Source organism: Columba livia, chromosome 3, assembly GCF_036013475.1.
Source record: "Columba livia isolate bColLiv1 breed racing homer chromosome 3, bColLiv1.pat.W.v2, whole genome shotgun sequence".
NCBI lineage: Eukaryota > Metazoa > Chordata > Aves > Columbiformes > Columbidae > Columba > Columba livia.
The window spans coordinates 95,075,035-95,095,539 of NC_088604.1; the positions used below are offsets into that span (position 1 = coordinate 95,075,035).

A 20,505-nucleotide genomic window follows, 5' to 3' on the forward strand; every position below is an offset into this window, starting at 1 on the left:
TCCCACAGCTCTATCAGTAAACGCACAGCACTTGCTTCTCTTTTGCTAAAACATATCTCTGATGTAAGGCAAACAGAGACAGCGCCAGCTACCCTGGAGCTGCTGACATGATGGAAGTTCATACCCCAGCCCATACCTTCACATTGCTGTCTGCATAGCTGAAGCCCTCAATAAACAGCTGCACAAGTCAAAATGGTTGTTGCAGCTCATCTGAAATTCTTTCTCATCACAACCAACACCATCCCTCACTGGAAACATGCTCACAGATCAGTGACTGGCCTCTCCAGCAGCAGCAGAAAGCCTGGTTGTGACTGAAAGGGGATTTAAACCTAACAGTGGGCATACAGCCCTTAGGCACAAGCTGATGCTTTAGTACATAAAATTCTTCTGAAAGCATTAAAGTAATGTATTCAAGTCGGAAGAAACAACCAGAAATTGACTACCAGGAGGACCAACTCATACTACTTGGAGATCACCCGCAAGGCTACTGAATGACATAAGAACGCCAGAAGGATAGGGTGACAGCACCCGAGTGCCAGCTGGGAGAGCCCTGTGGGTCTAGAGGGTTCCCAGGTTCCTCCCAGCTCAGCATCAGGCTGGGACAAGCAGCTGAAGGAGGTGCTGGGTGCCTGAAACCCGAGCAGCAGAGTCAGCCCCGGGCGGCTCACACCCTGCTGCTGCCTTCTGCACAAGCTGGAGGGGTCAGGGGAGCTCAGCCCCGACAGAAACCAGGTTGCTAATTCTGGCTCCTATGCGCAGTCACTTCGATTGAAAAAAGTGGTTAACAGACATGTGCTTTGAAGCCTTAACCCTTTTGCCTGAGTGTAACAATGTTCTTTTCTCCTATATCAAATTCACAAACCCCTTTCCTGCCAAGACAGAGGTACAGGTAGCTATAGAGGTGCCTGACAAGAAGCTGTGTACAGGAGAAAAAAGGTGAGGAAGGAGAGAAGTGCTTTTCAGTGGGGTGGTGCTTTTTGTTTCAGTGCAGCTTCACCATACTCAGTATACTGGGAACTGGTTATAATATTCCCAGCTATTATCAGCTTTAGAATTACTAGATCACTTACTACTAACACTTTATTTAAAGTAGGTATATTCTACAAACTAATTGCACCTCTGAAACACTGTCCTACAATGTATGGGCAAGGGGACCCAAGCATCGGTCAATGCTGGTTTAAACTGCCAGATGCTCTCTCCTGAATACAATACATATGATATACAGAAATAAATTATTTCATACATCTTCAAACAGCTCACAGAGACACTGAAGTACATAGCAATCTAAATATTACATATGTTGAGACTAGCCACCTGAGTTATTTTTTTTCTTTTATGGTTAAGGAATAAGTGACAGGGTGAAATGCTGTACTGAGGTGCAGCCATCCACTGCCATCCCTACCAATCCCACTGGGCCACCAGTCTGACCTCCCTGTAGGCTCAACCCTTTCCTCACTGCCTGAGCTCCCTGGAAGGCTGCAGATCTGATTTCTCATATCACAATCACTGTGCTATCGGCTAACCCCATCACCACCCTGCTCAGGGGCTGCAGGACGCCCTGGCTCACCCTGCTTCACAGTCCTGCCATCGAGGAGCCTCCAGCACACCCAACAGCCTTCCCTCCAGCTGCATCCCATGCCAATGCTGAGCCCTCCCTGCCATGGATGGAGCAAACCCACCGCTGCTGACCTGCACACTCCAGGGATGGAGCAAACCCACTGCTGGTGACCATCCTGCCAGCCCTGTGCCATGGCAGCAGTTGAATCCAAGCTGCCCTGGACCCCTATGCTCTTGCAGCGTGGAATGTCCTCAGCCAAATGATGAGTAGAAATGCACACCATGCATGGCACTAAAGGACTGGCTAATGCCTATTTGTTTCCCCCTAACAGTTTCCACTACAGGTCTTGCGTCAAAGGTTGGGAGGGGAGGCAGAAATTAGAAACAAACAAAAAAAAACCCACCCCACAATTTAGCCTTATGGTTCCATTTTCAAATTAACAAAGTAGCTTGAGAAGCTCTCTTATTTTTGAAACTAAAGAAATGCAATTGGTGACAAACATGAGAAGTGTTTTGAGCATGCGATGCATTCCTTGAAAAAAAAAAACAAAAAACCCACCAAACATTTTACACTACAAATGTGAACCTATTCTTACAATATCATTTGCAAATCCCATTAAGGTTCAGATTCCCCCTAAACTAAAGAGAGCTGAACTTAAGGCCAGGATATTAGATAATTAAAACACTTAAGGAAAAAAAAAAGTACGTCTTTTTAACACTGGGACAACCTCATATAAGTGTAAGGACTAAAATAAACTCCACTACTTGTGTTACGCTTACATTTAGTTACCCTGGGCCATAAATTTATTGTTGGCTAATCCCCTGATTCCAAATCTTGTAGTAACAATTACAGCTGAAAATAGTGCATATTTTCAACCTCAAAAATTACATATTCTAATGAAATTCTATCATCTAATATTACATTGGTCCAAGGAGTATTTTACCAATAGGGGGAAAATGCCCCCAAAGAAGTGTATTATTTTCGCCAAAAGAGTTCCAGCATACAGGTACAAGGCACTTCTCCATCTCACTGCTAATTTCCCATTTCAAAGAAAAAGTCAGCAGTCTGAGAAATCAGTCATATTTGATGCAAAAGTGTTCACCTAACACTAGTGGTTGCAGTATCCATCAGACCAAAGTAAAAAAAAAAAAGTAAATAATCAAATGCTGGAAAAAAAACCCATAAAACTTAAGACCAAAAATAAAAATGGAAAAGCATCAATCCGGAAAGAGTTCCACTGTTTAACATCTTAGTGTATGTATAACATCAAAGTGCAAGAACTGCTGATTGTATTTTCTCCAAAACTTACAGTGCATTTTCCATATCTGCTATACTTTCTTCCGTTTTCTGTTACTACGTAGAGGTAAATAAAGTTGTCATGGGATCCAACTGCAAGTAAGGTGCCATCTACAACACAAAATATTTGGTATCAATTTGTTTTCTAAATATTAATGATTTCAGATTTATCACTAAGATAATAGTCTCGATTAAACTACTGCTTATGAATTGTATTAAAGGATACATAACTCTTTACTGTTTTTATGGATACATAGCAATTTAAGTAAGTGTCCCATGGACATGGTATAAATCCTCAGATTGCATTGAGTTTCTGGAAATTGCTGACAGTAAGTAGGCATAAGTTTTCTGCATACAGTACTTCATAGCTCAGCTTTGGAGGGGGAAGTTGCATATAAATCAGCACTAAGTAATGTCTAAAGAAGCGAAGCATTCAAATATGACAAGCAGTTTTCTAACCTGTGTTGTTTCCATTTTAAAAAAAGTACATGGAGAAGAGTTGCCTTGAATCATGATCAATGCTTTAAATGTCAATAAACATCAGTGCTTTAAAATAAATTGCTGCACTTGGCAGATGTGGCAGCGGCAGAGGAACATTTTGCCCACTGATATGGTATGTTCTCCAAAAGCAAACAAGAAACAGATTTATGAGAGTATTCTTCCATCCAGTTTTACTGAAGAGGAGTCAGCCTCTGATGATTTGTCATGTCACGTCTGAAGAGGAGACTCAGTGCTGGCTGGGACTCTCTATGCAATCCCATTGCAAATACTTAACAAACAGCTCTGAGTTTCAGACTGACCTGAGTTTAGTTTTATGATTGTGTATGAATACACTTGAAAATTAACTAAGTAGTATAATAAAATATCACCAAAATACTAAGCTTTTTACAGACATTTTTGTTAACCTGTCAACTACTTAGTTGAGAAATTAAGGTTTTTCTGGGATCAAAGCTAACATTTATTATAACAGCAAAGTTTGATGTGAAGGAAAGGCTATGACAGGCAACCATAATGTTTGCAGTTACAAAACTCAGAGATTTAGCATACACAAACAAATCTGTAAGAAAGTTGTAGTCAATGGGGCGGATTGTTGTAGTCAATGGGGCGGATTCTACTTGGAGGCCTGTATCCAGTGGAATGCTTCAGGGGTCAGTACTGGGGTCAGTATTATTCAATATATTAATCAACAACTTGCATGAGGGAACAGAGTGTACTATCAGCAAGTTTGCTGATGACACCAAGCTGGGAGGAGTGGCTCACACACCAGAAGGCTGTGCTGCCATCCAGAGACATGGACATGCTGGAGAGTTGGGCAGGGAAAAATTTAATGAAATATAACAAGGGAAAGTGTAGAGTCTTGCATCTGGGTAGGAACAACTCCAGGTTCCAGTAGGGGAATGACTTACCAGAGAGCAGTGTAGGGGAAAGGGACCTGGGGGTCCTGGTGGACAACAGGATGACCATGAGCCAGCACTGTGCCCTTGTGGCCAGGAAGGCCAATGGCATACTAGGGTGTATTAGAAGGGGGGTGGTTAGTAGGTTGCGAGAGGTTCTCCTTCCCCTCTACTCTGCCCTGGTGAGACCACACCTGGAATATTGTGCCCAGTTCTGGGCCACTCAGTTCAAGAAGGACAGGGAACTGCTGGAGAGGGTCCAGCACAGAGCAACAAAGATGATTAAAGGAGTGGAGCATCTCCCTTATGAGGAAAGGCTGAGGGAGCTGGGGCTCTTTACCTTGGAGAAGAGGAGACTGAGGGGTGACCTCATTAATGTTTATAAATATATAAAGGATGAGTGTCACAAGGATGGAGCCAGGCTTTTCTCCGTGACAACCAATGATAAGACAAGGGGCAATGGATATAAACTGGAACACAAAAGGTTTCACTTAAATTTGAGAAGAAACTTCTTCGTAATCAGGGTGCCAGAGCACTGGAACAGGCTGCCCAGGGGGATTGTGGAGTCTCCTTCTCTGGAGACATTCAAAACCCGCCTGGACACATTCCTGTGTAACCTCATCTGGGTGTTCCTGCTCTGGCAGGGGGATTGGACTAGATGATCTTTTGAGGTCCCTTCCAATCCCTAACATTCTGTGATTCTGTGATTATACATAAAGCATCCTAAACAATTTTTTTAAAAGTTCTGCCTTTTTTAGTGACTGGGGAGTAGCGTAACACCATTTAACAGAACAGACATCTAATTTATCAGCACTTACTCCAAATGTACAATTCTGCCTACCTACTGAGTAGCGCATCACTGATAGCTGTTCGTTGCCATCAGTGTGTATTGAAACCAGATCCCGTGTTTCTGCATCCAAAACAAACCACCTAGAGAGAGAAGAATTCAAATGAGTATCACTTCCACCAAACAAAAAAGCAAGCAAAAGAATAATAATCACTGCCTGCCTTCATCTTCTCATGGAAGTCCCTCAAAGGCAGCCCAGAAAACATCTGTTTTTTATGAAACACTTTTCTGGTTCACAAAGCGATAGGAGTTTCAGTGAATGATATAGAAAAGACTCTAAATGTGGCCCAATTTTTTACCACTTCCACAAAAACTGTAGTAATCACTAAAATGTCCACTGGATGATAAACATGCCACCAGACAGCTAATGTGACTGCACCCTATCATCCTGAAGCCTTAAGGCTACAGCTGAAGTTTATCTACTACTTCTTCCCCATTTTGAAGAACAGTTTTGCTATAAAACCTAATCTTTCAATTTGTATGAAGCAAAGTTAAAAAAAAATGTATAGAAGTGTAGGAGGGAGTGGAAAACATTTCCATACTCATTTTAAACAGAAAGTATAATCTCATCTGGTATTTTCCCCTCAGTCCTTTCCATTTCTGTGAATAATTTTACCAAAGAAAGAAGAAATAGCCAGGTACTGAAATTTGATTGTATGTAACCTGTCACGTTGTGGTTTTTTTTGTTTCCTGCTTGCATGATTTATAACTAAAGCAACTAATGGCATCTATTATTTAACAATAACTGTATTAGTTATGAAGAGCAGGTAAAAATCTCAGAGCAGCTTACAAAAACTTGGTGGCCCATACACTGAAATTGCCACTGACAACAAGACCGGCTAGATCAGCAGAATCTGAATATTTTGCAATGGTTCTGATGCCCACCTAACTCCTAAACATAGCAAACATTGGCAAAACAAAGACAATGAAAATTTAATAAAAAAAAGTATACAAGTACACATATATAATGAAAACGTAAGATACCAACATGGCTAAATACATTAAAGTGGTACACAGAATTTAATTTCTTTGCTCTGAACTTCTGATCTCACGGCCAGGTTTCCATCCCCAGTGGCAAATGGCAAGTTCACACACTGTGGAAACGACTCAGGCAATTCCACCCGCTGTCTCGTAGTGAACTCAGTGGAACACCGCTAACGCTAGGACCATTTATTCCATAACAAACTTATATGACCTAAAATAAACCCAGGAACAACAGCGGACATCACCACTTTCTATGGACAGAGACGAGACTCCAGCTTGCATTGATCCAGCAGTGAGGTATCTGGAAAGCAGCCCGGTCCCAAGGGCTTAAAACCAGCTTGTGGTTAGAGAACCACATTAAAGAAATTAAACAACATCTGCATAAAAAAACCTGAGGCCCATATGCCATGGACTACTGAATAATTTGTGTGCAAGACAGTGGAAACCAGTAAAACCAGTGGAAAACAGCTAGTAGGTCTGCATTGGACAGGAGTAGAAACCACACTCAGAGCTTCTCTGCTGTAATCCTCTGCTGAAAGCAGACTTTTGATTTCCTCCAGTCTATACACTGAAGCTTTGCAATTTCCACAAATTATATTAGGAATTACAAGTTGCTATTCTGCTATTTAGTTCAAACTATGCCCTCCTTTGGCCCTGCCAAATGCTCGCTAAAATGTTGCCTGGCTGATGACCATGACAGGGGTACATACACTAAAGAACAAAGCAAAATAAATAAATAAAACCCAACCAAAACCACAGAAGGGTTTGGCAGGGACAAAGACAGAGGGTAACTGTGCCATTTTGCCACCACATAAAGAAAAACAATCACTCCAACGTGACAGGAAAACTGCTCTTAAAGTACATCCTGATGGGACAACAACAGGAGCATGAAGAGCGCACATGGAAGCATCGCTGAGTTGAAGCAATCTGCTTTCCAAGGAACAGCAGAAGCTGGTCTGAAAGCCAGTGCTCCCTGCCTCATTATTTGTGTTTTCCTGAATTCAGAACTGGGTGGAGGCTCCTCACTGCTTCTGCCCAGGTGGGCAACACACCTCTTGTGCACAGATAGCAAAACAGGAGATAAAGACCTTTTGCTTTACCAGAAAACTTAGCTACTATGCTGTAAAATCTATTTATCTACCAAGACGACGCAGCAGGATGCATGTTTTGAGTAGCATAATTGTGGTGTCTGGATATAAAAACTGCTTATGAGCATAGTAAACAACCAAAACCAGCCTTCTTCCACAAAGTGGATGGGTACTCCCCTCCCATGCCCCCTGCCATACGATCCTGCTGCATGAAGTGTCTGCCAGACAGCCAAGAGGGGGGCTGAGGCCCCCAGGTCCAAAAATACACAACCAGGACAGGGCAGGGAGGCTGCTGCGGCAGTGATGCGCCTCGTGATGCTGGTCCTGAGGCCTGCTCTTTAGGTTGATCCTTTGAGGCTGTTCCCTGAACCAGGTAATCCTCCAGTTAATATTGTGTGAAATGAAGAAAAAAAACCCAATCAAACAAACCTGAAATGCAACCAGAAAAACATAAAAAAATACCCCTATTCTACTGAAAGCACAAGGGTGGTGCTGTGTGGTATCAAACACAAGGCTAAACTTCTGCTGCTCTGAAGGGTGCTCTTTGAACTTCATTTGGCATTAGGAGACAGCACACTGTGACAGTAGTCGTTCTGCAAAAATTTTTCTGAACAAGAGATCTTAGCTGACCAAGGAAATGGCACACCGTGACAATTTCTATATTAATGTAAAAAAGGATGCATTGGTCACATCTAGTTCAGCTGCTTACAATCTTCCAAACTCTCCCAGTGCTGAGGCAAACACTGCAACTGCCAGCAAGAAAGTCCGTCTCCATGAAATGTGTCTTCTGTCTGGCTGCTACAGCAGTTTATCGGTATGTCCCACACCGGCCCTTCTCGCAAACAGCTGGGGTCCACCTTGAGGCTGTGCTTCGGGAGAGGATCTTCCTTCCAACACGAAGGTATGCAACACGCAAACGGCAGCTGACCGTGAAAAAGTCCTATAGGGCTGTGAAACACAAACTTTGGCTGCCAAGTGAACTTCTGATCTGTAGATCAGATGAAATAAATGGATGGATGGGATCCCAGCTGTAAGAGAGCAGCTCTTTAGCTTTTTCTGTTTTTTTACGTATTTTCTCCCAATTGTTACTGAAGGTAACATGCTTAACTTGTTTGCAAGTTCACACAAACCAGACAGAACTTTTGCCATTTTCATCCATTTCTTGTCTTCCCATTCCTTTGCTTTAAAAAAATACTAATAACCTACCTAAAAAAATACCAGTTTTTAGAAACAAACCCCCTTAAATTACTCTCCTTTGGCAAACATCCATGAAAGACATTTATTACTGATAACTCACATCTGTGAATGCAGAATTTTTCTGATTAAATCATCAGGGAAACAGTAATCCAGAGTAGTAATACATTTTTGCATGTACACTTGCAATTCCCACATTTAGTTAATACCGAATGTTGAACCTGCAAGGCATTAATCAGAGGCAACAAATCAACCCATCTAGCAAGACTGGTTCCCTGGGATATTTAGGTTCCTTTATCTTAATATCACAAAAGATGCTGAACTGGTATAAATCTCAATAGCTCTACTGACTGATTCACCTCCTTGTGGGTCTGGCTTACACTGGTCTTGTTCTCCAGCCTTCCATTTTCTTAATAATATTAGTATTTTTTAAGAATCTCATTAGTCTTTTTTTCTGCAGTGCACACCACTCAAGATATTCTCTGTGATCGGTCACGGAAAGGTCCACTTCCCTACAAATAATACCACTGGGAGCATAGAGCACAACAAAAGGATCTCTATAGTGCCTTGAAAACCCACTTCTCTGGTAGGATTTCTGAATGCCAGCTCTTTTTAGTTTTTCAGCTGTGCACTTCCAGCAACAGCAGGATCCACAAGAAGTATCAGTTCTCTCCAAGCCAGGCTTAATCCCAGACAACCAAAGATCACGCACACAGAAGGTATTTAAAGAAGTGGCTAAGAAAACCTGCAGCAGACCACTTTGCAGACAGCCCAAAAAGGGAAATTATACCAAAATACTCGCCATGGGAAGTGGTACGTGAAAAGCACACCAAAACCGTGACATGCTGGCCTGATAAAAATGCACCGCTGCAAAACGACAGACAAGAATAGGAAGAGATGTAGAAAATTCAGTTGTCTTCAGATGTCACAATTTTAACCATCACACCCAACTTTCTTAATGCTCCGTTCCCTGCTCCTGCCTTACTGACCTCCACATTGGAAGCAGAGCAGCACTAGAATGACATTAATGGACACATCCAAGGTTTATTGAACTCTAAACATATTAGATCCATTTAATATTGGCTTTATGCATTTTGGGCTATGAATCAAGCCAGTTATTAAACAACTTGTTAAGGCTTGAGACTCTTTTCTCTCAGATGTTAAACGGGACACATGCAGCCTTCATTCCTTGGGAAATAACTCCCTTGGACGGGATTATCTGGCGCAGAAAGCACTGCCTGATGCCGGAGGTTAGGCAGTAAATTTAAAACTGTTCTGTTTATCTTGATTCACAACACCACTTATTTCTCGTACACTTTTGCACTTACCAGGCTTTATTTGTATATCTCAAACCTATAATGGAATCATGGAATTTCAGAACACAGTAAAATATAACGGTGAAAATATAACTGCTTGGTTTCAAGAACAGGGTAAAAAAAAGGAAATAGATAAAAATCCTAAGGCCATCATGATAAATTTACCCAACACAGTAATTAAAAAAAAAAAAAACAAATTCAAACTGAGAAGTGCTAAAATGAAAAAGTAATGTTCAAATGCCTTGGGATGTTGTGGGGGGGGTGGGGGGGAGCACAGAATAAAGTCAAAAGCAAACACCAGACTGAACGCTTCAGCCTCTCCATATGCCTTCATTATGCTTTGATGGAATTTCAAAAACATCTAATAACTCTCAAGAAATATAACCTGACCTTCTGTTCCCTTTTCCCCATTTCAAGTACTATTAGGCCAGTATCTTCTACTCTGTTTAATGAAAGTAGAAACACTTGTTCAATTTAATGCTATATTCAGAAAGAGATGAAAAAATTAAAAGGTACAATGTAGAAACCAGATATACCAGAGCTCAGCAAGATTTTTCTAAGGAAGGTAAACTAGGTTTTCTAGCCTGATGTTACACCTAATGAATTTAGCAAAGACTGCATCATCATCTTGGAAATGAATACTCTTCAAAAGTATTTAACGCTTATTTTTTCCAGGAAAGTTAAAGGGAGCTGTTCATGTTCAGCAGTTTTTAAAAGCAAACTTAAAAAAAAAAATTATGAGATGCAAAATACTGCCCCCCACCCCCCCAACTTTCTTACATGTACTAAGAATATTATTATTTTATCACTGAGTTGCCAAACCGGATGTAAAATTAAAAATGGCAGTATATTTACTATTTTCTCACCTCTCTAATGCTATGAATATCTAATTTTTTTCTTCTGTTACTTGCTAAAAATCTTTTACATGGGACTCCTTTTTTGGGAGATGATACCAAGCCAGAGGTTGGATATGAATTAAAACGATTTTCTTCCATGACTGAAAGAAGCTGGAGCTAAAGAATTTGGCAGCACTCATTTTATGAATGAATGTGAACAGGTCAATAGCATTTTATTGCAGCAATGTACCATGTTGAACTCTGTCTTACACAAAAATCAAAATATTAACCTGTTCACTTGCCTTTCCATGTCAATTTAGAAGGTTGCAAGTGTGTTTGACTTGGGAAGGAGAAAGATCTGTACTGTACCTGTCTTATAAACCAATGTCACACACACGATATAAAAATATATGATACTTGGTAAAGCAAATAAGGAGTGCTCATGGAAAGCCCCCCAAAAATTTAGAAAAAATAATCAACATCTGGGCTTTCAGGAAAGAGTAGTTAAAAAACCTAGACAGCCTAACAACAGTCAAATAGTCTTTCTGTCTTCATCTAACCCACCTAAGAAAGATCTGTCCCCTTCTCCCAACCTTTATAGGCTACTTAACCTCAAGCCAAAAGAATAAAAACCAAATGAAATATAAATTCCAATATAAAAGATGCCTCGTATCAAATCTTTAAACTTCCACAAGTCAAATGAAAGGCATTTACCTGCCCGAGTGGGTTCCTATCGCGACCACTGCTCCGCTGGGATGGAAGTCAGCACAGTGCCCTGGCTCCTGGAGGGACAGACATGGACAGATCATTCACCCATCCATGTCCTCATGGTCAAACACCTTTCCTTCTACCAAAGCTACTCTAAATGCCTGAGGTGAACTGACACATTGAAAAACTAATTAGCAGCATGCTAATAATCCTACACAGGTTATAAGTGACAGGTATTGCACTAAAGCCTAAATTTTCTGTAAAAAGATGCTTTTAGTTGGATATTAGGACAGAATTAGCCAAAATATGAAATGAATAATGACAGTAAGGAAGGAATCCTAAAGCTAAATCTTGCACATTTGTATGATATCCTCTTTGAGTCGTTTGAATAATTTATAAAAAGTTAAACTCTAAAAAGAACAAAGCATTGAGTTTTATTTGACTTGGTTTGCTAGAATGGCACCAGACAATGGTAACCTGATTACAGTCCACACAATATCTGATGACCTGGTTAAGTTTATCACAGTTTCCAAATAGCTGTTTTTAATGGTGTAACTACAGGATTTTTGCATTCCTGCAATCACATGGAACAAGGGTGTTTCAGAAAATTTATGCTTTTTCCTATTTTCCAACTTTATATTCAATGTTGAAGGGTTAACATACATCTAGCAGCCTGGTCCATTCCAGTGTGTGGTCCACAGAGTTCCACATGCAGACTTGCCTATCTTGGGCACATGTTAAAAATAAGTCTTTGAAAGGATGGGATGCCAGTCCCCAGAGTTCATCTGTATGTCCCTGGAAAGAAAACACAAATGATTTAACAATGAATAAAGTAAAGGCTCTTAAAATAACACGCCAGTAGGGAAACCGTTTACATTTGGGGGGGGTTTAAAAACAAACAAACAAAACTCAAAAACAAGCAAAAAACCCCCAACAACAACAAAAGGAAAAAAACCAAAACCAGCACAAAACCAAAACCAACCAACCAACAAACACTAGAAAAACCCTGTTGTGCTTACCTGTACCTCTACTATGAAACCATCATTAAATGTTCCCCGCAAAACAAAGTTTCGTGAAGTACCCACTAAAAATTGATCTGCTTTTCCTTCTGCTACTGCTCTGATTGTACCGTACTGGTCAGGAACCTAGGATAAGAAACATCTGTAAAGCCACATGATGCACCTTAATATGAGCTTATTTTTGAAGGGACAAATAGTGCACAATGACAGTACCAGAACTGCAGTTCTCCCAGTATAAATAATCTAATCACATATACATTATATCAGGACTTGACCAGAAACCTACTTCATTTATTTCTCAGTACAGAATCTCTCCCCAAAATAATCACAATTACTCCATTTTAACAAGTCTCCGTAGAAAAAAATTACCAATTAAGTTCCATGAATTTTTAAGCATCAAATACACTAAACAAATGCATTTCACATCTTTATGTCTCATCATATAAGAATAGGAATAATGTATAGTTACTGTTTACTTTTCAATACACATGCTGTAAAACAAGAAAAAAAAATCTTGCAGCACACAGTAAATGCTTCCTGATTTTCTTAATGCTTCCTGCTTAAGTAAACGTTCATATGCCTCATGTTGGCAATGACTCTGAATTTTATTGAGTTTGTTTACTGCATGCTTCAATTTTAACACACTGCTTTATTTTACAGTGTGCATTTGTTTGGTTTACTAAATTATTTATCTTTAGAAAATACACTAACTTTATTGGTCACACAAGACAGAAAATCCATACAATCATTCAGAAAATTGTGTGTCACGGTTCTAGTAATATTTCTCAACATAAAAAAAAAAAAAGCTTTAACATAACACTACTAATAAAAGGAAAATAGAGACACTGATATAAAAAGAGTGCATTACTCAAGTCTAGGAGTTGTATATGACAGTCAATGCTGACTACCTCTCAGCCATGTTTTCTAAAGGTTAATATTAGATTCATGGTAATAATGAACTCTAGATGGAACTAAACATATTTGTTAAGGAAAAAATGCTGCTATAAATACATACTAGGTAAGTGGAGTGAACCACAACTAGAAGAACTGTTTAAGGACAACACATTATTTCAAGAAGTCATTTTCTTGTCAGGACAAAAAGCATTTTAAAATCCATAATGTATGATTTTTTCCAGTTCTTCTTCATTTACCTGGAATTACCATATTGCTAAATCACAAAGACACACATTCTTACACGGTATTCATGTGTGTCCTACTTGATTTTTGTCTTGTATATTAACAAGTTCTATAAAAACACTCCTCAAATGCTGGTAACATTGTTTTTTCCCAGACAAGCACACTTAACAAAAGGTGATACTGGAGAATACCCTCAAAAAATAGATGAGTAAAAGAAACTAATGAAGCGCTTGGAGGAAAAGAAAAAACTAACAATTTCTGTTCACTTAAATGGGAAAGAACTGAAGTGTCAGAAAGGCTCATTTACAGGCTAAAAATGTAAACACTTTTGTAATAAAACACCATCATTGACTTAAGAAGACAGCAACCAGCAGATATTCTATCATCCTAAGTACTGATTCTCCAAAGAGTGGAAAGGATTCCAGCTGGCTACTCAACACCTTGCTCAAGGCAAATTTCCTTGTCCCTCTTGCTTTCTCACCTCAATTTCCCTTTCAGGATTCAAATCATGATCCCACAGGATGATCTTTCGGTCCTTCCCTCCTCCAGTTAGTAGCATCCCATTCCTCATTTGACAGAGTGTGAACACACTGCCATCGTGAGCTTTGATTTGTCTGCTTATCTGATATACTCCTACATGCACAAAAAGAAAATAATAAAGAACGCTAGTCATTTTTTCACCTGGGGTTTACAAGAACTTCTGCCTTTTGGCAGAAGATTAAAGTAATGGTGTACAATAAATAATTAAGTCTGAACTGTCAGGCTATTTGTATTGCATCAGTATGGCAAACACAAGGTGGTAGTGTTTTCTTACAGGATAAAAAGCTAAAACAAAGGGCCTGCCTTTCAGAATACAAACGTTTTTGAGTTCGATCGCTCTACAACTTGTGAAGGCAAGCACAACTATTTACAAAATGCTTCCGTACCTCTACTATCCAAGAGAACACAGTTGTTCCAGCTGCAAATGAAACTGTCCTTTAGAGTCACAGAACATTTAGCAATTCATTATTAGAAAAGAATTAAAGTTATTTTATTAAAAGAAACTTGTTGTCTGTAGTGTAATGGGAATAAAAAGCAAATTATTTACAGCAAAGTTTCCAGGATGCATGAACCTAATATCTAATGCTGGATGTTGCCTCACCTAAAAGTAGTACAACCAACACTTGGCATCTATCAATATAGCAGTCTACCCAAAGGAAAACATCAGGAAGAACGAGAAACGAGAGAATTAAACAAGAAAGGTATCAAAGGAAAAGCCTTTTGCAACCTGATCAGGTCTTCAAGTCAAAAGAACAGCTGTAAGAAAGTATGTTAAAAAAAACAAAACCAAACAAAACAACAAGATTCTGATGCTTTGAGACTTGCATATTTTCAAATAGCAACTACAGAAAAAGCCTTAAACACCACCGAAATAACTACCAGCTTAACTTTGCTCATTCTGCCTATGGCTCAAGTCAGTTCAAGTCAGCATGCTCTCACATGAAAAAGAGTTTGAGATCAAGTCCTGTGACCCATCTAATATGATAAGCCAACTAAAATATCTTTATGTTGATGTAAATAAATGTTGTATTTGATATCTTTTAAGATTATACTGGCAAAAGGTTACAAGAACTTCAAAATTAAACATCAGATAATTTGTTAAATCACTTTTCCATTGCAGTTAGCTTGAAATACAAGAAAAAGATTTACCTACAAAAACAGACTTACCATTAAAAATTTACTTTTTACATCAATGTTTTCCTGGAATACCAATTCAAATCAGAGTGTTTGAAACAGCTGCCAAGTAAAATAAATTATCCTTCAATTTATAAGTCACCTTAGGGTGCAACTGTGCCAGGTCTGCATATGTTGGGTAACAAATAATTTTCCTTTCTTTTTTACAAAAGCTTTGCCCTACAGAATAAGTTTAACCCACATTCCAAATAACATGGGATTCAAAGTATATTTTACAGCCAAGACTTGAGTATCTGCTAAACCAGACATGGTTATTTGTGTTAACTGGCATGGTATTTTTCCTTCACATACAAGTCTTATTAGCATCAGCTTTGCCACTTAATGGTATTCCTCTGAGACCAAGCATGGAACAATATAAGCCTTACGTGGCAAACGCAGCCTGCAGAACCCTCAAACTGATCCTACAGCCTTTATCAAATCACAGGATGAAAGGAAAGCTGATTAACTGCACATTTTTAAAATGCAAAACATTTAGATAAAGTAGTTTTTATTCACTTCAGGCACAATCTCATTAACTATTATTGAGAAACTCTAGAATGCTATTAAGTCAGCAAATTCCTGAGACTTGAAGGAGTTTAGTACCACCTGTTAATAACATGAAGTGTACACCCTTAGTCAGGCCTGTGTCCGTACTCCTTTCCTAATGCAATCCTTTATGCTTGTCTTCTACAGACTATCTAAAATCTGCGATTAACTGTGAATGTGTCCTACCTTTAGGTCCTTTTCCTGGAGTAGATTCTACAGTAGTTTTGCCCCATATAAGTATTATCCCACCTGAGTCACCAGTGAGCACATCACCATTTCCCAAAAATGCCAAACACTGAACAAATTTGGGTTTTTCATATTTCTGAAACAAAATAAGCAAAAGAAAGACTTAATGGCTTGTACTCTTTAGTAATTAGTACAATATATCCACACCCATACACCCTGCACGCCTGTAAGCAGAATTTAGCCTTCCTTTGTTTGTTAACTCTGCTAAACCAGTACATGGTAACAACGTAGCAAAGTTACAGACAGCCTGAGCAGATCATACAATTTATTTAAAACTGACCTGCTAAGACATTCTTACCCCAAATATGCCTTGCTTCCTCGACAATGAATTGCCACTCCAGGTCCAGAAAAATATATGAGATTTGCCACATGTTATTATGGTATTGGCATCAGTTGGATGGAATTCTACAGCAAGAACAACTTCATTTGTAGTCTGAAATAACAGAGACAATATTTATTCGGAGGGGGAATTAACTACTAGAAACACATGTAAAATCCCAAGTTTCAGAACAGAGATATGAGGAACCAAACAGCTCATTATACGCTCAAAAGAGTCTGCAAGTGTTCCGTGCTAAATCAACTATCCAAATGGCCACGCATATCATTTTACATATATTTATTTTTTACAGTCAGGGTTTTACACTCACTTTTTAAATGACAAATCTTCTGCCCTCAGGAACAGCTAAGACTTCTGCCACGGAAAATAATGATGATACATAAAAGAGACTTCACTGAGTTGAAAGCCCTGCTTAGTTTTTACAAAGACTAGTTTGCTGCTCTAGGTAACAAAGCTGTGACGCAGGCAAGTGAGAGAACGCTAACACAGAAGAATTATAATGCATCTTTCTCTTTCTGAAATTCTACCAAAATTCCTTTGGGTTCTTTCTTCCTTTCATTTTCTTTTAAATAAACAACTACAAACTGAATCATCACTTCAGTTTCTTAAAGTCCCCATGATTTTTTTTTTTAATTAGGAAAATATTAAGGAATTTCTTTATTCGGTTTGGCCCTTAGGGATGACTAAAACGTAATTATTAAGAGCTCTGATATTCAAAACCCTTCCAATATACAAGTTAAGAGTACATTTCTTTTGTATCCTACAAGCTGGCTGGATTACACAGTTGTAGTTTCTAAGAAAGATTAAATGTGCACCTCACAAACTTGTATTTAAGGTATTAATATTCTGAAGCAAAAGTGGTTCTAATTTGTGCAATAATTACCTTTATTTCTGCTATTTTTGATTTCCTCTGCCAATCCCACACAGTGAGCATATGCTCATTAGAGTCATCAATTACACATAAATGAGTACCAGAATCCTAAAGGAAGAAGAAAAAAAAGTGCTGACAAGGTACTATCACAGCACATTTAGAAACAGAGCAGGGCATCAATATTCTTTAAAAAGGTACAAACACAAATTAAGCAAGTCCTTTTAATTGAATTCTATGCTTGGTATAGATGCTATTTTCCTTTACTTTTAAAGACAGACAGATTTTTTTTGCATAATCTCATAAAAATTACCATGCTTCAAATAGTATTGTAGGAAAGCTTTAAAATTATCTTACCAAACCTTTCACTTTTCATTTGCATTTGTCGTTGTTTTTTTCCTTTCTTGGTTGCAGTATCAAGCTACTTAGTAGCAAAGAGGTTTCTCCCTTTTACTATTCTGAAAATATATTATTCCTTAGGTCTCAGAGGACAGACACACAGATCCACTTGTGTTTTTTTTTTTCTTAAATGTCACCATTGCCTATACACAACTTCATACTATCCAACTTTGCAAGCAGATCTCATTTTTTCCTCATGGAGCTTTTAGTACCAGCAATTTAATCAGGTAGTTGGCAAAACCGCAGCAAAGGTAAAACTTTCTGAATAAAAATATGCTTATAGAGCAGGAAGACTGGCATCTAGAGTATTAAATAACTGAAATGGCTTATTTTAAATGATTTTACAACTACATGGTAAACAAGGGTATGCCAAATTAAAAAGCAGATAGAAAATCTTAGAAGAAAAACATGCTTATTCACAGCAACACATACTTGCACAAACCAGTTGTTTCAAGGACATGTGTAGAAAGATTTGGAGGAGGCCTGATTTATTTTAAAGTTGATTCTTGCAGTTCAACCGCATTCTCGAACAAATTATGAAAACAGAAGTGGCTGAAAATTTTATTCCCAAATACTATTATGAGAAGTAATATGCAAATATACATGGCAATTATTAAATGGAAAGAAACTCTGAAGACAGCATTGGTGACACACACAGCTCTTGAGGGGGGTTAATGAAATTATGTGATTAAAACACAGTTCTACAGACATTCACTGTTTCAGTCTTAGTGAGGAAATCATGGGTCTGTAATAAGGTTTCAGAATCAGTTTCAGCTACAAACCAGAGCTGATAAAAACTAGAATATAGTCCTCAAAAATTCCTTAGTCCAGGGGTGTCAAACTCCTGTTCACCAGGGGCCACATCAGCCTCGTGGTTGCCTTCAAAGGGCCGACTGTAATTTTAGGACTGTATAAATCACAGGTGGCAAACAGTTATACAGTCCTAAAATTACATTCGACCCTTTGAAGGCAACCGCAAGGCTGATGTGACCCCTGGTGAACAGGAGTTTGACATCCCTGCCTTAGTGGCTTATTTGTTTATTTTTAAAATGATGGAATGTCATTTATCCACCTTGAAAACAAACAAACAAACCAACAACATAACTGAGTTTAAAAGTTGTATTGTTTGTTAGAGTGACGGGAATAACAATACTCTTCTCACATTATTCTATTTTGTTTATGCTACCCCCATTTGGAAACACACAAACAAAAATCTTTTATTTACTGAAATACAAAACCTACATGTAACTAAACTAGCAGCATTACACTGTTAAGTGAAATTTCAGCACGAAAGCATAAGCATTTCTTTTCAACAGTTTGCCCAGTGACACTGTTGAGTCTCCATCCTTGGAGCCAGCATGAACCCAGCTTGACACAGCCCTGACCCGCCTGCTCTGGCTGAGCCTCCTGAGAGAAGGACGGTGGACAAGCTGATCTCCTGACCTCCCTTCCCACCTCAGCTGTCCTCTGAATTGTTTGGGTTTTTTGTTTGTTTTGTTTGTTTGTTTTAAATTTCCTGTTAGTACATAAAAACCTACTCCAGCTATGCAAGCAGAAAAGTTACCCCTTCTATCAGAACTCACTAAACGTCGTTTTCGCAAACCTCGCTAACTTGTTTTTAACAACCAAACCCTCACAAACAACACCAAAGCCATCACAGACTTCAATTTCTAGTTAAGGCTTTTCTTGACTAGTGTTTCACTGTGCTAGTTTGTTACCTCAGTTCTATACGTGCCATTTCCTGTTTTTTCAGCTAGCTCACTCACTGTCAGCTGGTTTTATAAAGTATACATAAACTTTACTGACACACTTTTAATACCAAAACAGATCAGCTAGACAACCACGTACAAAAACCTCCAGATATTTTCTTCCCGTTTACATGGGACCAGATAAATTATTTAACACACCAAGTAATCCTACCCATCTTACCGCTTTCGAAAAATCCAAACACCCCACTCCACGTTCAAAAGTCCCGAGGCCAATAACCTGCAGGGTCACCAGGCTCACTGAGTCCCACACTCTGACATGGGGCTGCAAGGGCTGTGTGAAAAAGCAACAGGACAAACAGCGTCATCAACAGCGACAGCATCATAGGCAGGTGTCAAGTTTTGTTCAACAGATGCTACCTGAATTACAAACTGCAGGCTGAAATGCAGGATGACCTGTGCTAATGATGCTGCTGGGTAGTCTCTTGAAGCTCAGAAGGTGAGAGTCAAGACATCCTTGCTCCCTGCATCTGTGCTACAAACACGTCAGTGGTTGCCACTATGGCAAGAAATGAAGTATGGTGGCATTCCGTAGCTGTGAAAATAAGTCTTTGCCCAGCATAAGACATAGAACACATAATGGGGGAGTCATTTTGCATTTCAGACCCCAGATCCAGCAATCTTATGCAACAACTGAAAATAATAATCAATTTTTTTTTCTTTCTATATATATAACGTAGGAAAAAACACACAAACAACCCCACGCAATAAAACAAAACCAAAAACCTGTGGTGCTCCAAGCACCTTAACCATCACCAAACACTCAATGAAAACCTCCATGATTATAGCTCATACAAGTAGCATCCCAAACCCAGCTTAGGTTCATAAACGTGAAACAATCACAAATGAAGTGGAAATTAAGTTGGTTTAAGGAAAGCATTCATCACAGACAGTAAAAACTAATCATCCCATTGATGGAAGAACAAAACAACCAGCCCTAACAAGATATTCAACAAATGTTCAGTGGAAATCATAACAGTATCTATGCAAAAAATCCCATATGAATTTCTTACAAAATCTAAGAAATTCAGTTGAACATCTGAATAAGGGTTACATTTAATGTTCTTTTACACCTCATAGTATCTGTCTTTCCACCACCTCCCCCCCGCCCTTTATTTTTTTCCTCTAAATTTATGAAGATAATTCAATTATTCAAATTCTGACAGAGTTCACCAACAGCCAGAGACAAGAGCATTTAAACACGCTTTAAATGATCTCAAATGAGGAGGTTTGTAGGAAAGCTTGACACACCT

General features: G+C 38.9%; 1 protein-coding gene across 10 annotated transcripts in view; it reads right to left on the minus strand.

Annotated features, from left to right (window-relative positions):
- The window catches only part of EML4 (EMAP like 4), a 163,268-nt gene that overhangs the window by 11,253 nt on the left and 131,510 nt on the right, over positions 1 to 20,505 (minus strand). For all 10 annotated transcript variants that reach the window (XM_065058319.1, XM_065058315.1, XM_065058316.1 and 7 more), the window contains 10 exons: positions 19,416 to 19,526; positions 17,103 to 17,198; positions 16,181 to 16,315; positions 15,823 to 15,958; positions 13,859 to 14,010; positions 12,241 to 12,366; positions 11,885 to 12,016; positions 11,228 to 11,295; positions 5,090 to 5,178; positions 2,868 to 2,965 (listed from right to left, as the gene is read on the minus strand). In XM_065058319.1, the coding sequence (XP_064914391.1) occupies positions 2,868 to 2,965; positions 5,090 to 5,178; positions 11,228 to 11,295; positions 11,885 to 12,016; positions 12,241 to 12,366; positions 13,859 to 14,010; positions 15,823 to 15,958; positions 16,181 to 16,315; positions 17,103 to 17,198; positions 19,416 to 19,526 (1,143 nt within the window). The remainder of the gene's footprint in view (positions 1 to 2,867; positions 2,966 to 5,089; positions 5,179 to 11,227; positions 11,296 to 11,884; positions 12,017 to 12,240; positions 12,367 to 13,858; positions 14,011 to 15,822; positions 15,959 to 16,180; positions 16,316 to 17,102; positions 17,199 to 19,415; positions 19,527 to 20,505) is intronic.